The sequence below is a fragment of the Plectropomus leopardus genome, chromosome 3, assembly GCF_026936395.1.
Source record: "Plectropomus leopardus strain MGB_pleo_1.0 chromosome 3, ASM2693639v1, whole genome shotgun sequence".
Lineage (NCBI taxonomy): Eukaryota > Metazoa > Chordata > Actinopteri > Perciformes > Serranidae > Plectropomus > Plectropomus leopardus.
Window position 1 is genome coordinate 37015142 of NC_142178.1, and position 17540 is coordinate 37032681.

General features: G+C 39.6%; 2 protein-coding genes across 8 annotated transcripts in view; one reads left to right on the plus strand and one right to left on the minus strand.

Moving 5' to 3' along the window:
- Window positions 1-17540, minus strand: part of trmt1 (tRNA methyltransferase 1) — a 36804-nt gene that overhangs the window by 7683 nt on the left and 11581 nt on the right. Inside the window, exons 1-6 of one of the 2 annotated variants that reach the window (XM_042485108.2) lie at window positions 10165-10346; window positions 8005-8391; window positions 5352-5541; window positions 2891-3078; window positions 2285-2400; window positions 581-693 (exon numbers count right to left, since the gene is read on the minus strand). In XM_042485108.2, coding sequence (XP_042341042.2) covers window positions 581-693; window positions 2285-2400; window positions 2891-3078; window positions 5352-5541; window positions 8005-8378 — 981 coding nt within the window. In that variant the 5' untranslated portion in view covers window positions 8379-8391; window positions 10165-10346. Of the gene's footprint in view, window positions 1-580; window positions 694-2284; window positions 2401-2890; window positions 3079-5351; window positions 5542-8004; window positions 8392-10164; window positions 10347-17540 lie in introns of those variants that run through there. The other variant, XM_042485109.2, reaches the window with a different exon arrangement.
- The window catches only part of nacc1b (nucleus accumbens associated 1, BEN and BTB (POZ) domain containing b), a 41077-nt gene continuing 36459 nt past the window's right edge, over window positions 12923-17540 (plus strand). Inside the window, exons 1-2 of one of the 6 annotated variants that reach the window (XM_088074905.1) lie at window positions 14377-14498; window positions 15638-15795. Coding sequence is in view for 2 of the 6 variants with exons in the window: in XM_088074896.1 (XP_087931022.1) it covers window positions 14404-14498 (95 nt within the window). In the remaining 4 variants the exon portion in view is untranslated. Of the gene's footprint in view, window positions 13083-13999; window positions 14499-14689; window positions 15822-17540 lie in introns of those variants that run through there. The other 5 variants (XM_088074913.1, XM_088074896.1, XM_088074891.1 and 2 more) reach the window with 5 other exon arrangements.

Below are 17540 nucleotides of genomic sequence, written 5' to 3' on the forward strand. Positions count from 1 at the left end.
ACATTTGCGTCAAATTTGAAGAAATTCCCCCGAAGTGTTCTACTTAGGGACGGACAAATGGACACACGGTTTTTGCTGAATCGGAGGCATAAAAACTACCTGCACAAAAGGTGTTTGCTGCCCCCAGAACTCCTCTCGTATTAAACCACCCTCACTTATACCACCAGTAACACGGGTGTCACCAGCTCAACAAGGACCGAAATCTCAAGGATTATAACTTTAACAGACGCCAGAATCTGCAAAATGTCATCAGTTTAAAGGGTTTTTCCTCGTGCTTTCGACCCGGGTGAATAAAAGTCTTCTGGTAAGTATAAGAAATTCAAGAAACACACACAGAAATCTCTGTTCACCAACTTGTAGCCTGAGGCCAGAATCCATGACAACATCTACTGTGTTTCTGCAAGACACACACACACACACACACACACGCACACATACTGTACGCACTGTTTCAGAAAAGATCAAGACATTAATTTATTTTTAATTCAAACACAGTGACATGTCTGTGCATGAACGTGCATGTGGTTTCTCTGTGTGTGTGTGTGTGTGTGTGTGTGTGTGTGTGTGCGCGCACGCTCACCATCTCATGGCAGTATTTAGCTTTGATTGAGACTGAACCGTATTTGCTGTAGCAGGTCTCCCCGCTGTTTCCTGCCATCACCGCCATGTCTGTACACGTTACACACAACAGACCTGAGGGAGAGAAGCAAATAGACGGTGAGTCAGCAAAGATGAAGACAAGAAAATACAAAAGACTTCCTTTAACACACCGGTCACATACAGTAAAGTAGCTCTTAGTGTTTGTTTTGAGCCCCACACGGCGGGTGGAGCTCTTTAAATCGGGGCCGTTCAGACGGTGTCACATCAGCTGTCAAATGTGGACGTCATTCATTGTGCTGTCCCATAAAGCAAATTCATCTTGAGACCCAAGTGGGATAAAACCAAACAAACACGATCTGACCTACTTCTGACTCAACTGTCAACTTTATTTAATGTATTTTTTTTGAAAAGTCGTGAAACATAAAATGTGATTTGAGCTCATCTCCCTCACTGAGTGAAACCAAATGAATGTCAACTGAATCCAAAAAGAAAAGGAGTAAAATAACGTCTTTCAGGGGTGGATTAGTATATATTGAGCAAAGTATAACGGAAACATAATCATGGGCATGCTTCATGCTTTAATCTTAAAAAGAAAGGAAGTGTAATTTATCTTTTTTTTTTAAATCCATCAATAAATCAAACTAATACATAAAGACCACAGAGGTCAATCTTATATAATGAGATTTTTTTTTATTACAGTTTCCAGTTTTGTTACACAGATATGTCACCCATATTTATCAACCTGATTGCTCAGTAATCATTTTTCTTTTGTTTTCATTTATGTAGTTTTTTTCATAGAGGAAGCAGTGAAACATGTTGGCGAGTCCAGCTGACCCTGGACGAAATGCTCTCTACTGTTTAGGAAGCAGGTTGCATTGTTTCTGATTTCTTAAAGTATGTCTCCCAAAAGTGATTAAACGTCAGAAAAACTCTAAAAACCAAACATTTTTTCCATAAAAAATCCCTTTTGCCTTAAAAAAACTTTGATGTAACCACACGCCATTGTGTAGTTCAATATGCTTCAGTCTACAAATACGTAAATTAGCCCCCGCTTTTATCGCCACCCAACCTTCAGCTGCAGCTCGTTTTTACCTGCTCGCCTTCCAATAATTCTGTAACATCATTTTAAATATGTAATTATGACAATTTGGGGTTTTTCTATTTTTTTCTTTTTCCCCTCAACGTTTTCTTTAGCTTTTTGAAAATAATTTTCTAGTTTCTTTCAATTTGCAGAACATTTTTTACCAAGTCACTCATTGCCTTTTCCCCCCATGTTTTAGAAAAAAATCACAATTTGCTCTGAATTCAAAGGTTAAAATACTTGTGAAAGGCATCTGAAAGCAACACAAGGACACTGCTTCAGTTTTCAGTGGGTTAAAAATTAATAATAAACTTTATTTTCATTGGAGGGGGTCTTTAATTTGGGCAAACTGCGAGTCTCCGGGACAGGATGTTCTCCTCTGTTCTAAGCCAGGAACACACCAGACCCTTTAAAATCCTGACTGCATAAAGCTCTGCGCTGTATGTTGCATTTAACATCAGACTTTAACAGATGACAATAGCAGACAATCACGCTCTTATTTGGAGCATGACAATAAACCACAAAATTACTCAAGCAGGCCCAGAGACAGAGGAAAGATTTGCAGAGAAGTTGGTTGAATTATTGACGGAGTGAACGACCCACCTCCCTCACTGACAGCCTGCACAGCGGCATCCAAGAAGGAAGCAGGGCTCCCGTAGGGATCCAGATCGATTACATCATAACGCTCCTTCTTCCCTCGCATCTCATACATCAGCATACTTCAGAAAAAATAAAAAAAGGGAGAGGAGAGAAAAGAAATATTAGACAGATCCATGAGCACGGAAAGTAATTTAAAAATGGAACAGAGAGGGATGGAGAAAAGAGGAGCAGAAACAAGATGAGTCAAGGACCGTTAGAAAAGAAGAGTGGATTAGTTCAGAGAAGAAAGAGGAGAAACGACTGAAGAAGATATAAGAAGAGAGGCATGAAGACGAGCAGGCCAAAGAAAGAAAAGGCAGAGCGGCGCAAATGAAAGAAAGGGACAAAAGAGTTGATAAAAGAAGGAAAGCACAGGGACATGAATGAAGGAGATGAGGAGCAGAGGATGAACTGAACAAGAGGTCAGAGGTGAAGAGTGGAGAGGAATGAAGATGAGAGATGAAATGAATAAACACAAGAGGAGGAGGAGGAGGAGGAACAGACGGATCAGCGAGGCCGATAAATAACCAGCCGGCAGCAAAGAAACCTGAATGTGCTGAGTAATCGTACCTGGCGTCCCTGCAGCTGGCCTGGAGCAGGTGGCTCACTCCGTTGTACTGGGCGTTCCTGGCGATCAGCGCCGCGGCCTTGGTGGAGAAGTCGTTGGCGGTGACGCTCTGTAGGCCCGGGACTTCCAGCGCGAAACGCACCGAGCGCAAACCGGACGCCGCCAGACCTTCCAGCACGCGCAGACCAGACTGAAACGAAGCGAACAATCTTAAAGCTGCATGAGCTGATTTTTGGCCACTCGAGGGCAGCGAAAACAGCACGTAAACACAACGCTGACTACGTTTAAATGCACAGCAACATTCAACTATTCAGTCCCTCCTGGATGTTGCGATCACAGCAATTAATGCAAATTCAACCAATCTCCATGAATTCTGCACATTCTGAAGGCAAGAAGAAGGCAATGAGTGACCTAGAAAGAATTGACCCAAAACTTTGACCCCCCAAAAATTGCAAAAAATTAAATAAATAGGAGGAAAAAAGCACAAACACACAAGAAAATGACTTGGAGAAAATGTTCTTTAAAATAATTATGTAAAATATGTTTGAATATATACTTAACATAATTTAAGATATAGTTTGGAAAATTTCCCTTAAAAGTAATTTTCTTCATTGTTTTTTTTTTTTTTGCAATATACCGAGCGCTTCTTGCCAAGTAGCTCATTGCCTTTATTTCTGCATTTTCATAAGAGAACAAGCCCATTTGCTCAATGTTCGAAGGTTTAATACTTGTGAAGGTGTCTTAACGCAGCACAAAAATAGTGATGCTGATCCAGGATGACTGGATTTGACTATTAAAACTGGTCAAATCTAATTTATTGTTGACTTGTACACAGCATATTGACTCGCTCAGCCTCTCCTTTCCGTGCTCACTATCTACCAGATGTCAGTCGCTGCTGCCGTTCTGTTGCCTCGTGCTAACAGGGCTGAGAGAGCAGGGGAAGAGCTGCTCGCAGAGACAGTCCTTCGGTGCTGCTTCCAACAGCAGCTGATTGTTGGTGGTTGCTCTTGCGGTTCAGAAGCTGTAGATATTCAGCTATGACATTCGTTTTTACCCCTAATCACTGGCTGGATGTTTTTATCTTTAACAGACTTAAGAGAACTGAAACTAAAACGGCACATAACAAATCGGATAGTCACATAAACAATGGCTAATCATTAAACAACACGATAAAACTCGTCTTTACTGCTATCTAATGGCATTATTTCAAGAATAATGAAATCCTTCAAACTTTTAAAAACTGATCTAATAACCTCTCTACCACTTGGGGCCACCAGAGTGTGAAATTACCTGCTGCAACATTAACATAAGTCATTTGATGGAAGCTCTTATCCAAACTGCTTCACGCTGGCATCAGTGTGTGTATTTTTAGAAAGGGAAACCCCAGAGGGACTCCAACCACTAACCCTCGACAGTGTGAGTACCTCGCTCCGAGCTGCAGAACGACACGCACAGACTCACAATGCTGAATTTGTCAAGGAAATTATAATTTATTCATTTTCAGCCTGGCTTAACTTCCTTTAATCTTCAGTTTTGCTCCATATTTATGTTTATCATATGTCTAGTTAGCTAATTTTTAATTGCACTGTTAAATAAATTCAACAAACAGGGTTTATATACATTTTTACCAATAAATTTACATGACTTTTCCGTGACTCTGAGGCAAATTTTTAAGACCATTCATACTCTGAAACAACCACCAATATTTCTAATCGATTATTTTTCATTACTATAGCTTTTTTTAAAAGTGTATTATGTTAAACAATAATGAATCATAACAGGATTAGAACTGAATATTTAAAAATAACTAAGGGAATGTTTGTTATTTATTAGAGGGGAGGTGGTGGTGCAAAAAGAGGGAGGCATGTCAAGTTTTTTTGTTTTTTTTTTAAAACAGGGGAGGAATCTGTGTTTTTTTTACTTTAGGGAGAGGGAACTACAACTTTAAATGGCACGTTTTATTTTTAAAAATCTGGCCTTTTTGGGGGTGGTGATTTTTAAAGAAACCATGCCTTCCACACATACAGGCCCTAAATTTTAACTGCAATGTTAAAATCTAACAGAGATCTTCCTTATGTATTTTCAACTTTTTTTTTTTTAAATGAGTGATAAAGATCTCTGTTCGATCGAAACATTACACAATTACAATTTATTGGGATCTTCCAAAACAGTGTGCAGATCTTTTGTTTGACCCCTGCCTTGGTTTATATTTTGATCCAGCACCTGTAAAAGTCTTTTGGATGTGCCTGCCCTCCACCTCTCATGTTTCCTTAAAAATCACCAAAATTACACTCTTTATAACAGCCAGAGACCAAAACACAGAACATATTCTTGGATTTTCAAATTTCGACGGTCCTTGATCACATCATACAAGCAAATAAAACAAAATTCCACCTAAAAAGAACATTTAGTTTTCAAAAACTTTTCCAGGCCTGAAAATTGCTATATGCATGACTTACGTACCTCACATTTCTCCCCCACTGTTGCAGTAACAGCTGGCTCCTCTGCTCCATTTTTCTCCTCCGTCTGTGCATCGGCCTCATTCGTCTCCTCTGACAGAGAGACCACCATCCGCTCCTTCTCTCCTGGCACCAGCACCTTCACCCCACGCTGAGCCAGCAGATCTCTGGCAAACTCTGTGATCACAGCACATCTAGGGAGAGAAAATCATTTCTTATATATAAACATGTACTGTATATATCAGGATGAGGTAAATAACAGAGCTTGCTAAATAATCATGACATTTTCTTTCATCCAAAACACAAGTTTGTATTTAATTTTGCACAAAATTTAAGACACTAATCTGCTCTGCCGCTGGTTTAAAATCACAATATTATGGTGCAGGCTCTTGTGTTGGAGGGGTAGATGTGCCCCTGCGTTTTAATATAAAACATTCAAAGCATGAGCAGCACGCTGTGAGTGATGGAGTGAATGTGTAAAACACTACTGTGATCATGCAATTCAAATCAGGGAGGGCCGGGCCGGCGGAGTAAAATATGGCTGCAGAATCAAAAATATGATATGTGAGACTGAATGAAAATGTCTTCTCCTGCTGACAGTAAATGCTTTCTACCACCGACCCTGTTGGGTGTTCAGTCTTGTCTGCTGTTTTGTAGTTTATTATAATAGTTTATTAATTTCTTACACTGCACTGTAACTCTTATTTTTGTATTTTGTACATACTTTGGTAATTTTTTAAAGGCATTTTTAACTGCAATTATATGTCCTTTTATAATGTGTTTCTTTTGCACTTTGTCTCGATGCTTTTGGATGTTTTATGTATGCGTTATATGAATAAACCTGCCTTGCCTTTGCGAAATATTTTTAAAAACTCAGAAACAGATTTTGATAAATACTTAAAGATTAGCTGGGTTTTGGTCCACATGCCGTCACCATGAGGCCACTGACAATTTATGTTCTTGTGCGATGTGAATGCAAAATGTATTCCCGTCTGGATTTCCTGCAAAAATCTGATGACATTGTGCATATCATCGTGAATTAAAAGTCAAGCTTGTAGATTTGGGGCATCTTTTCCGTTAAATTGTATACAGTATCTATAACTATGTTTTCATTAGTTCATAATTCCCTAAAAGTAAGTTGCTGTGTCTTTCGTTACCTTAGATCTAGATGAGTCTGCCCTGTTGTTTCTACAGTAGCCCAGAACGGACAAACCAAACACTGGCTCTGGATAGGGCCATTTGCGATTTCCCGCTGGCCACCGTAGTTCTTAAACACACTTCGATCACAGTAGAAGTTTCACTTCTGCAACCTCACCGCTAGATGCCCCTAAATCATCACATAGGACCTTTAAACTGACATTAAGCTCCAGTAGGAAACTTTTTTAGCAAGTGTGACAAAAAGTTATTTTTTATGACTGTCACTAAATCTTGACAGTAAAACATGAGGCAGATAATCTGTGATAAAAAATCATGCTCCTCTGCCTTAGCATATTACTCCTAATGGCATTTACAAAAATCACAAAGACAACCGTTCAGAGGCGAGGAACCATTTGTGCGCCGTTAATATTATCAGGGACAAAATTTGCAGATGAAAGAAAGGTAATAAAACAGAATGTAATGTAATGTATGCTTTAGAAATACTCATTATATATCATAAGGTTTCAAACTGCAATAATATTGAGAATCGTGATAATATTGTATCGTGGACCCCCTGGTGTCTCCCGCCAAGCAGCAGTATGAAACTTTTACACTATTGCTCGATTCAATACATTCAGGCCAAATTCAGGCTTACATGATGGACCTGACCAGCTTATGGTGGCTAAAGCTAATGTTAGTACACTTATACAGAATATTGCTGTTCAACAGGCTGCTGCTTTTACACTAAATTTAGCATTTATTATGAACTTTTTTTAACGGTTCTACTAAATCGTTATAAAATAATAAATCGTTGTACTTGGCAGAGGTATGAGCTCTGTTTTTACAACCTAACATGTTCTCAGAAAGAAAAATGTTGACTTCCCAAAGATTTGTTTCTCTATAAAAAATAAATATACTGAAATTTACTATTGAATCATGTAAAATGACATTTATCTTCACTGTACTGCGTTACTTAGATCTAAAGGAGACTCGTGATTGTAGTGTTAAGCCTTTGCAACCTGAGAAAACTAGTTTGATTTCTTTCAAAAAATATGGAGATGAAAATGTGAAACTAAACAAGAAGTAACCCAAAAATTTGCAAGAAATTAAAAAGAAAATTGCCTGAAAGTAACAACAAAAGGTGTATAAAAAAATTGCCTAAAAGATAAAAAAATATATATATAATAGTAAATGAATACTTTTTTCTGTAACCTAATTCTAAATATATAATTATTATTATAAATACCGTTTCTTGAAATTTTCTGTTTGATGATTTTCTTTTACTATCTCTTTTTGCAATTTGCTTAACATTTCATGCCAAATTGCTTTTGCCTTTTTTTCTCCATATTTCTGAAAGACATCAAACCGATTTGCTCACGTTTCGGAGGTTTAAATAGTTGTGAAAGGCGTCTGAACACAGCTCAAGAACACAAAGAAAACTGATGTGACGGCAGTCCGGGTTTCAATGTGTTTAGTACCGATTTGTCTTCGAGGTAAAGACCAAAGATGTTTATGCTTACGTCAGATCTCTGTTAAACTCCTGGACTGGGTTGTAAAACACCTCATTAGCACTGGGAAACAAGATGGACGCCTTGCCCTCTTTGACCACCGTCTCCCCGGGCAACAGTCCCACAGAAGGCGTCTGCTCCTTGTCTGCGTCCGTTGGTGCCAGGCTCGAATCTTCTGCGGCAGGTGTTTGAGGAGGCTTGCTGCCGGGAACCTCTGGGGCAGTTTTCAGGAGCTCCATGGATGTCAGTCCTCTGCTGGCAGCAGCAGCAGCAGCAGCAGCACTGCCGAATCTCCACAGAAGAGTCTGTCTGGCAGAAAGGGTGCAGGGAAGGTGCAGACGACGGGAGATGATGACGGGAAACAGGCGAGCTGTCCGCACCAGCATAGAGGTACACGGTCTGAAAAAAAAGGACAGATGACGCATCTGAATGCTACAAAATGTTTGGAGTAAATTTGTCCAGTTGTTTTTAAATCTAATGAAGAACACATATGACACTGAATTTCTGAAACACTGTTTCACATTTCACACTTTAAAAAAGAAGAAAAGTAATCAATTTGTTTTTTACCACACAAAAAACAAAAATTTTTGACAAGGATTTCTAATTTCTTTTTATTTAATTTTTAAATTTTGCAATTTTTTATTATCATAGAATTGTGACAAATATACACTGAGGCTGATAGTTTTCACTAGAGATTGTACTACATTTGTAATAACATATGTTTTATATTTCTGGATGTCATTCTGGAGTTTTGCTTTAGACTTTGCAATTTTTCCTATTTTCTAGCTGATAACATCATTTTTACCATATTTGGCACATGGAGAAAATACAAGCTATTTCCACTAGATGCACTGTCACGATCAATTTTGCTGCTAATAATTGACATATCCCAGGCCGCAATAATCAAAAAATAATAATAATTTAGTTAGCATGTAGTATTTTGAAAATAGTTACTTTCATGTTTTTTGGGGGGGGGTTTAAAACATAGTGGCATCGTGACAAAATATAACATTTTATAAAATTTATAATTAGGACTGATGTTTAAAAATAGACTAATGAAATGAAAACAATGAAAGCAGAAAATAATATTAATAAAAAAATAAAGTAATAGGGTTTATATTATAAACCCTATAATATATATATATAATTTCATATTTATGATTAGGACTGCTGTTTGGTAAAATATTAACTCAATGACAGTAAAAAAATTATTGTATAATATTTTTTAAAGCTTAATTTTGAAAAGTGCATTTTGTGCGCAAAACAATACTAGTCTGTGTAACATTAATGTAAGCCCTAGGGGTTAACCCTTTGAAACCTGAGCACATTGGCTTGATTTCTTTCAAAAACATGGAAAGAGGTTACAGGCTATGACTTAAAAGAAAATTACATGAAATTTAGAACAAAAAGAAAAGTAAAAGGTCAAAAAAGGGGGGGGGGGGGGGCTTTAAAAAAGGTAACAAAACAATAAATAAATATTATTATAATAATAACAACAAATGGAAATATACATTTCTGGACATTTTCCCTGTTTTTTTAAAACATTTTTACTAACTTCTAATAGTGCCTGTCTCTTTTTTTAAAATTAATTTTCAGGTCATTTTTTTGGTCACCTTTTCCTAATTTCTTGTAGTTTATGGGACATTTCTTTCCAAGTAGCTCAGTACCTTTTAGCCATGTTTTGAAAATAAATCAATCCAATTTGCACAAGTTTCAAAGGTTTAAATGCATGTGAACGGCGTCTGAAAGCAGCACTAGAAAGCTGTCGTCGTTACAGGTTTCTAAGGGTTAAACCAAATGAAAAATACAACCATTTAAAGTTAAATGTCCCTCCTATAAGCCCCAGCGCTTCATACATTATCTGGCATGCCTCCACTGTTTTCCACCACCAGTTTTCCTCTCATAAATAACGAACAGTCCCTAGCATATAGAGGCAAACTAGGGATTAAATAGGTCTAATCTGATCTGTAGCTTTAGCTTCGCGTCTTCCCATAAAACAACAGTTAGTCAACATGTCGATTAATTGAAGCCAAACTGTTTTAACTTTGACCAAAGTGGCAAAACGAAAAGTTTAACTTTTAAACAAAACAGAAATGACGCGTAAAGCTACTTCTAACCTGCTAAATTGTTAGCTTGTTTGCTAGCTATGCTAATCCACGTAAACAGATTTACCGGTGGCGCCTCCCTCGTGGCGGACACTGCTTTCCTAAATTTGTCAGCGAGTTTTAGTTTAAAGTCGAAGCGGGGGGTTGTATGGTGACTGTTTCCTCGTCGGTGTGTGTTTCCAGCTCACTTTCACGTTAGCGCATGTGAGCAGCCATGTTTTTAGCGTCCCTACGGAAGCCCGCGCGGCCAAGAGAGGGGTAAAAAAAGCGATCGCGCTGCCCGCCCCTCCGGCAGAGACGGTGTAACGTGAGGACAAGAGGGAGAGGGTCGATCAGTCAGCCGCTGCACACACACACTGCTGGCCTAGTTTCCCCGCAGTGAACATGTGAGGAGACTGGAAAACACATCAGGCCGCTTTCATGAATAATCTAATTTAATCTCACCGTGCCTGAAGTTGGTGATGCATTCAGATGAAAAGGCTAAACATAGCCTATGGATTAACCAAAATACCCCAGACCTATGATGTGAGGATAAAAACTGCCTCAGAGGAAAGAAGGTCGGTGCAGGTCAGAGCTGAGCAGCTCAGGCTGTAGACAGGAGCTGTAAAGTGAATTTAGGCTGTATGATGCAGTTTAAGGACAATAACAATAATAATAATAATAACAATAAAAATAATTTGTACAACACTTTTCATACATAAAATGCAGCTCAGAGTGGTGTACATGCACATGGTGTACAGGGTGCTGAAATTTTAAACATAACAACATATAGAAATATATAATAAAATAATATAAAATAAAACAAAACAAAACCATTATACCAAACTGGATACCATAACTATGGTAATAAGTTGCAGACAGGCAAGAGGTGAGAAAAATAAGAAATATTAATATAAAAGAAATATTAAACAGCAAGAGTCAAAACAGTAAACATGCACAAAAAGCATATGAAAAAGGGAGTTCAGGGGTCTTTGGCACTTTTGTTAGGAAATTTTGAGCACTGTAACCCTCAATTTAATTTTTATGCACCATTTTGTTTCTTTTCTGTATGTAAATGTATTTTACTAGAGCAAAGTAAAAGTCCTCTTGTTCACACTACACTAGGTAAACACCTGGCAGACCTATATCAGCCTCACTAGGGGCTGGTTCCAGGCAAGCCTGAGCCAGCCCTTACTATAAGCTTTATCAATGAAGAAATTGCTCTTAAATACTACAAACTAGTCCTACTTTTTAGGCTCATTGTGTGTTAAATATGACGTATTTTCGGCATCAGTTATGAAAATATAGAGCAGGTGTGTCAAAGATGTGGCATGGCGGGTCAAAACTAGCCCAATCTAGCAAACTGGATGACTCATCTCCTCAGGATTCATTTTTTTGTCGACAAGCTGTCCATTGCCTTTTTCCAGTGATTGCAAAAGAAACCACTATTCTCAGGTCCCAGAGGTTTAAATGCTCTGAAAGGCATAAACAAAACTCATGTTGATCCAGGTTCCAAAGGGTTAAAACAACATTGGTGGAATCCTATCGCTTAGGCACTGCCACAACTGTTTTTATTAGTAACTGGCTTGTAAGGGTGGGGATAACTTTGTCTGCTTCTTCCTCCATTTCAGTTTGGTGTGGTGATGGCAGCATTATTACACAGGAGTGAAATGTATGGAAAAATGCACATATAATGACACTGAGATGTAGACAGACTAAATGTGGAAAAACTGAGGCATCTTGTTGAAATTGCATTTATTTTTAGAAAGACATCTCAGGCTGTTCATCGTCTGTTTTGTATGTTTTAGGAATGTAGACTGCCTATTTGCGCTAAAAGAAAAGAAAACATTTGAGGTGTTGTTATTTATATGTTATTACACAATGGTTTTACTGGTCCAGAGAGATCAATTTGGACTGTATGTATTATTATTATTACTATTATTACTATTATTAGTAGTAACATTATTATTATTATTATTGTTGTTACTATTATTAATATTATAAAAATTTGCAGGTAATTTTCTTGTACTTTTTACTTATGTCTTGCTAATTTTGGCGTATTTTCTTCTTTCATTGCTCATTGCCTTCTGCCCAATTTTTTCAAAGAAATCAAGCCAATTCACTAAGGTCTCAAAGGGTTAAAAAAAAAAAAACAACCTGTAAAATCACACCCTCTATTATAGCCAGAAACTTAGAAACACGGTTATTTATGATGGAGGGAGGGTCATGTATTTTCCCCCATAAAATAAAATTATGAAATAAAATAAATTTCACGTCAGCCACCCCCTACTCTGATAAATAAAGTACAGTCCCTTACTTAAAAAAGAAAAATACAAATAATTGAAAAAATGAGAGTGGTCGTATGGGTGTTGGGGGCTGAGTATTTCTAAAATCCTGGCTGCAACCTTAATGTGATTGAGTATATATATTTTTAACAATATTGCTACATTTACATGATGAGAATGCTTCCACCACCGATTCACAAATAACAGCCTATTTCTGTGATAAATGCATGACCTACACTGAAAAGCAATATAGTATTTCACACTAACTGTCACATCATCTACCACCACGCTGTTTTATTTAGCAGTTTGCACCCATTTCCCCATAAAATAGGACATGGATGAATGTGGGTGAGAATAGAAAAAAAAACAATCTGCCTCTACTGTATGCACACAAGCCTGAACATCTGGATGGGGGCGCTGTGACAATAAATGCCCAGAGAGCGTGGCGCTATACATCTGACACAGGAGAATTATAGAGTTAATAGTATTTGGCATGACAGAGAGAGGGAGCGGGGAGCGCAGTGCCGTGCCTGAATGCAGTCTCATCCTGTTTAGTATTCACTGTGCGCAGCGCCTGGAGGCCCCGGAGGGCTCACCTGCCCGGAGTCTAGACGTACTATCACACACACAAGACAGCGGGATCGAACCGGCGGCACCCGCCTGGACGGTGTCGGTCAGGAGGGACTCGGTTGTTCCACCACCCGAGGGAGAGGACAGCCCGGTGAGTAGTGAGAGAGAGTGGGCTGAGTGGGTGGACTGGTGGGTGGGGCTCAGACAGTCGGGTCGGCTGGGGACGCTGCCTGTCTACCTGCCTGCAGCGGCGCGTGGGCTCAAGACAGTAATCCGTTACTCCCTCTAATGTAATCTCATTACTTCTGGTTGTAAGATCTGTTTTGTTACGTTACTCGGTACATTAAATGGACGTTAAAATTATAATTTCTAGGATGGATTCAAAATAAAATAATATAGAAAAATAGGATCTAAAAAGAAATATCATAAACAGATACATGACAAATTAAATAAAATAGAATAAAATTTTTAAAAAAAATTTAGCATTATTTTCAGACTTACTGGATAAAAACAATACTCCCACGTGCAATAAAACTTCAGCTTTTCTGCCATAACTAATCCAAATTATTGTAAACAAATCTATTATTATCGTTATTAATACTATTATAACATATTTCATGTGCTCTAAGGTCAATTTTTTTCCGTAACTCATCCAAATTATTGTGAATAATGATAAATAAAAATAAAATAACTGTAACAATACTACCACCACCACCAATAATAACAATAATAGTCCAAAATAAACATTCTTTTTTAGACTGACTAGATAAAAACAATATTTCCACGTGCATCAAAGTCAACTTTACTGCCATAACTCACCCAAATTATCGTTCACGTGCCAAGTTATTTATAGTAGTGCTGAGGAAAACACATTCAATTTGGATGTGAGCCAATAATTTCCTTTCAACCATGCTATTAAAGTGATTTGGTAATAAACGTATGGATTTAATGAAGTCTGTTGTTATAACCACCAAGGTAAAGTCACATTTGCTTACATTGTTACACTTGCAAAGCTTTATTAAGTCTATAGTTTAAATTGGGAAAAAATGTTTTACGGGGGATGCTTAAGTATGGTAATAGACCTATAGTAACTATTTCTGTTTTATACATCAATGGGAAGCAGTCCAGTTCGCCCACCACATTAACATAGGCTACTCATTATTGGTATACAGTCCATAAGGTGCAGTGTTAACGCGTTGCAGCACTGGCAAAAGTACCGAGACGACACCGACTGTCTGCCTCCCCATCTGTCTGTCTGTCTACCTGTCTGTCTGTCTATCCGATCGGTAGCTCTGCGATCTGTCTGCAACCCCTGGGAGAGTCAAAAAAAATCCCCGCTCTGCTCCTCTGCGTCCCCCTCCTCGATAGCTCTGCGCTCTTCCCCCTGCGCCTGCATGTGCGGGTGCGTGCGTGTAGTATGTATGTGTATGCATGAATTGTGTGCGGGTTCACAGCTTATACAGTCACAATGAATGGCTGCCTGTAGCGAGGCGGAGGGAGACACTAGACCGCTTATTCCGCGCTGGCCCTCCATTGAAACACTTTCCAGCGGATCGCAGCCGAGGGGGTGAGTTGAGCACGGCGGGTCAGTGAGGACAACGGTTCGGGCTCGGCCGGCGAGACGGGTCGGTGAGAGCTCTGGACTGTGTGTATCCGTGTGTGTGTGTGTGTGTGTGTGTGTGTGTGTGTGTGTGTGTGTGTGTGTGTGCGCGCGCGCGCGCGGGGGGGTGCTTTCTTGAATTTGGATGCATTGAGGGGTGGTGTATGGTCTGCGGCTGTGTGTTTAAGTGAAGCTATTGTTATTTTATTGTTTTTTTTTTTGGGTGGTAAAGTTGTGCTACTGTGGGGGATGGGCTCATGGGGGACAAACTTTAACCACTTCACCGGCTTCACTCATTCGTCGCCGCGGGCTGTCCTCTCCTCTCTCTCGGTGAGTGACTTGATGATCCCCCCCTCTCGCGCTCTTCTTTCTTCCCGAACTTTCCCCAAAACTAATTTTCTCCTCTTAAACATTTTTTAAAACGCAGTCGCTTACTATAATATTGTCCCGTCCGTAAACGGGTTAAGATTTTTTACAGCCAACCCCCTACTTTCCTTTTCCCCTCCTCTCCTCCTTTCCCCTCTCGCCATGCCGGATCCATCCGTCTGTCTCGCCCACAGTTGCAGCGCATTTGTGTCCCGGGATGACCTGTTGATGTCGGCTAAAGATGGAGGAGTATCGCCCTCCGCTGTAGACCTCCTCTCCGGTGGCATAAAAAAATGTTCAGCCAAGTGAGCAGCCCGTGTGGCACCCATTTTTAAAAAAAATAAATATATAATTAATTTGCTGTGATATATCATAAGCGACATTTTGGAGAGAGAGAGAGGGGGGAGGACGTGTCTGTCCCGTATCGGTAGCTGCCGTTCGGCCGGAGAAGGAGGAGGGAACTCGGTGTAAACGGACAACGCACCGCGCTGCTGGCACGGAAAGAGGGGGAACAAACTGCTGAATATTTCATCCTCTCTCGACTATTTTTGTGGCTTATTTCGTGCCCCGGCTTCCTCGGACGGTAAACGTGTGCGTGTTGTTGAAGGGAGTTGAAACCCGGGTTGGCATACAAGATAAAGAAGCTCTCTTTTTTTGTCCCTTTTCCGCTGCCGCCCCCTCCCTCCCCTCTCCTCCTCTCTCCCTCCCTCCCTCTGCACGCACACACCGGCCCGGGCCAGCCGAGGACTCCCAAATCCTACCGGGCATCGAGGCTGGCACACGGCGGGGCACCGAGAGCTCCCTGCCCGCTCTGACTGCCCTGCTGCCCCGCTGGTGGCGGGCTCTTTTCCCTCCCGAGGCGTCTACCGGCGAGACATCAGCTCTGCGAGTCTTTCATGTGAGATTAATTGATGTATAATTAATGTGAGTAAATAAATTTCGGGTTTTGAAGTTTTAGCTCCAGTCAGGGGAGGCTACACTATAGCATTTTGGCACCCACGAGTGTCGGCAAATGGAGCATTTTCAGCCTCAAATGTCCTTAAACTAAAAACCACATGAGGCTTGAATTTACTCCACGTGATTTAAATGCATGTTTGCGATTTTATGTGTAGATAAAGTGTTTTACTATTGCCAGTGTTAGCCTTAGCTTTAGCTTGCTACTTGCTAACAGGCCACCTTTAACCTCCCTAAACCAGGAAACTGAATATGATTAAGTCGTGATTGATGTTGATATCACGTGTTTGTTTGTGTGCGTGCAAATAGTAGCTTGGATTGATTATGAGCTGACTGCAGTGATCAAGTTTTTTTTTTTTTTTTTTTTTTTAGGGGAGCTGTTAGCTGGAGCATGTGGTTAATGTGCATAAAGTCAACTAAGAGTTTGTGTGTGTCCTCTGCAACTTTTAGTGCTGCAGAGGTTAGTGGAGCATATAATAGGGCACATGGGGACAGCAGGGCAAAGGTCAAGTGGTGTGAATTAACTCCCCTTTATGTTTCCTGGAAGTTGTTGTGACCTCTGTGACCTGCGCGGAGGAAAAGGTGGCTGGTAGGATGTCCTTGGCTGACATCAATGCTGCGCTGTGTGTTGAAATCAAATCCCTTGGGTGTAAGAAGTCTGCTTTTAGGCTTCAATTTAAATGTGAAGTGTGTAAAATTCAGGGGGATTTAGTGGCATGTAGCAGTGAAATGCAGCTTGCAACCATCCAAAACTTATTCCTATCAAGTTTTTTGCCCCAAATCCTGATGTGAGTCATTTGATATTGAGTATTGAGCCGATACAGAGTCCTGATCCAGTACTTGTATTTACCTGGTTAATACAGCTGCACAATGCACACTCCTTTAAATCCTTAAAGTTATTAAAATCTATCCAGTGAATATGCTTGACAGTTAAATAGCTCTGTAATGCAATACAAGAAAAATATCTGCATCCTAACAGCTCCTAATTGTTTTTCTATTTTATTTTTTACAAAATAACAAAGTAATTACTCTAAACTTATTTATATATGGCTCTTATAACAAATCCACTTAGTGCAGCATTTGTTTTTTCAACAATATAACAAAGTAAACAAACTGAAGCGTGTCTTTTAGATATCGCTCTCAAATCCACTTAGTGTAGCATTGTAATAAAAGCACAGAATGCTTAGATGAGTAATATAATCACAATTCCATTTAAAAGTAGCGTTGCAACTTGACTTTAACATTTCCAGTCACAACAAATAAACATCGGTCACAATTCTTGCTTATTACACTATTATAGTGAAACTGATTCACTAAAAATGAACAACAAAAACACTTAAAGTGGTGCAGAAGCTTCAGGTGAACAGCCGTCTGATGCCGGGCATAAACAAAGGATCGCGTGGGGCATGTGCTCAGAATAACCGATTCCGGTCAATTAAAAAATGCATTGATTGGACTCGATACCCATCCATCCGATCCAATCAGGACATCCCTAAATCCTTCAGTTTTTATCATTCAGGGTTTTTTTTTCAGGAGCCAAATTATCCACAGAGGTCTCCTCCTCTTTAAAACAAACGGTTTAGGCGATTAAAACAGCTATAAACACTAAATAAAGCAGTTTCACATTACAAATCAGTGTGTCTGCCATGGTTTAACATCTTAGGGATGGGCTGCTCGCCTACAACATGC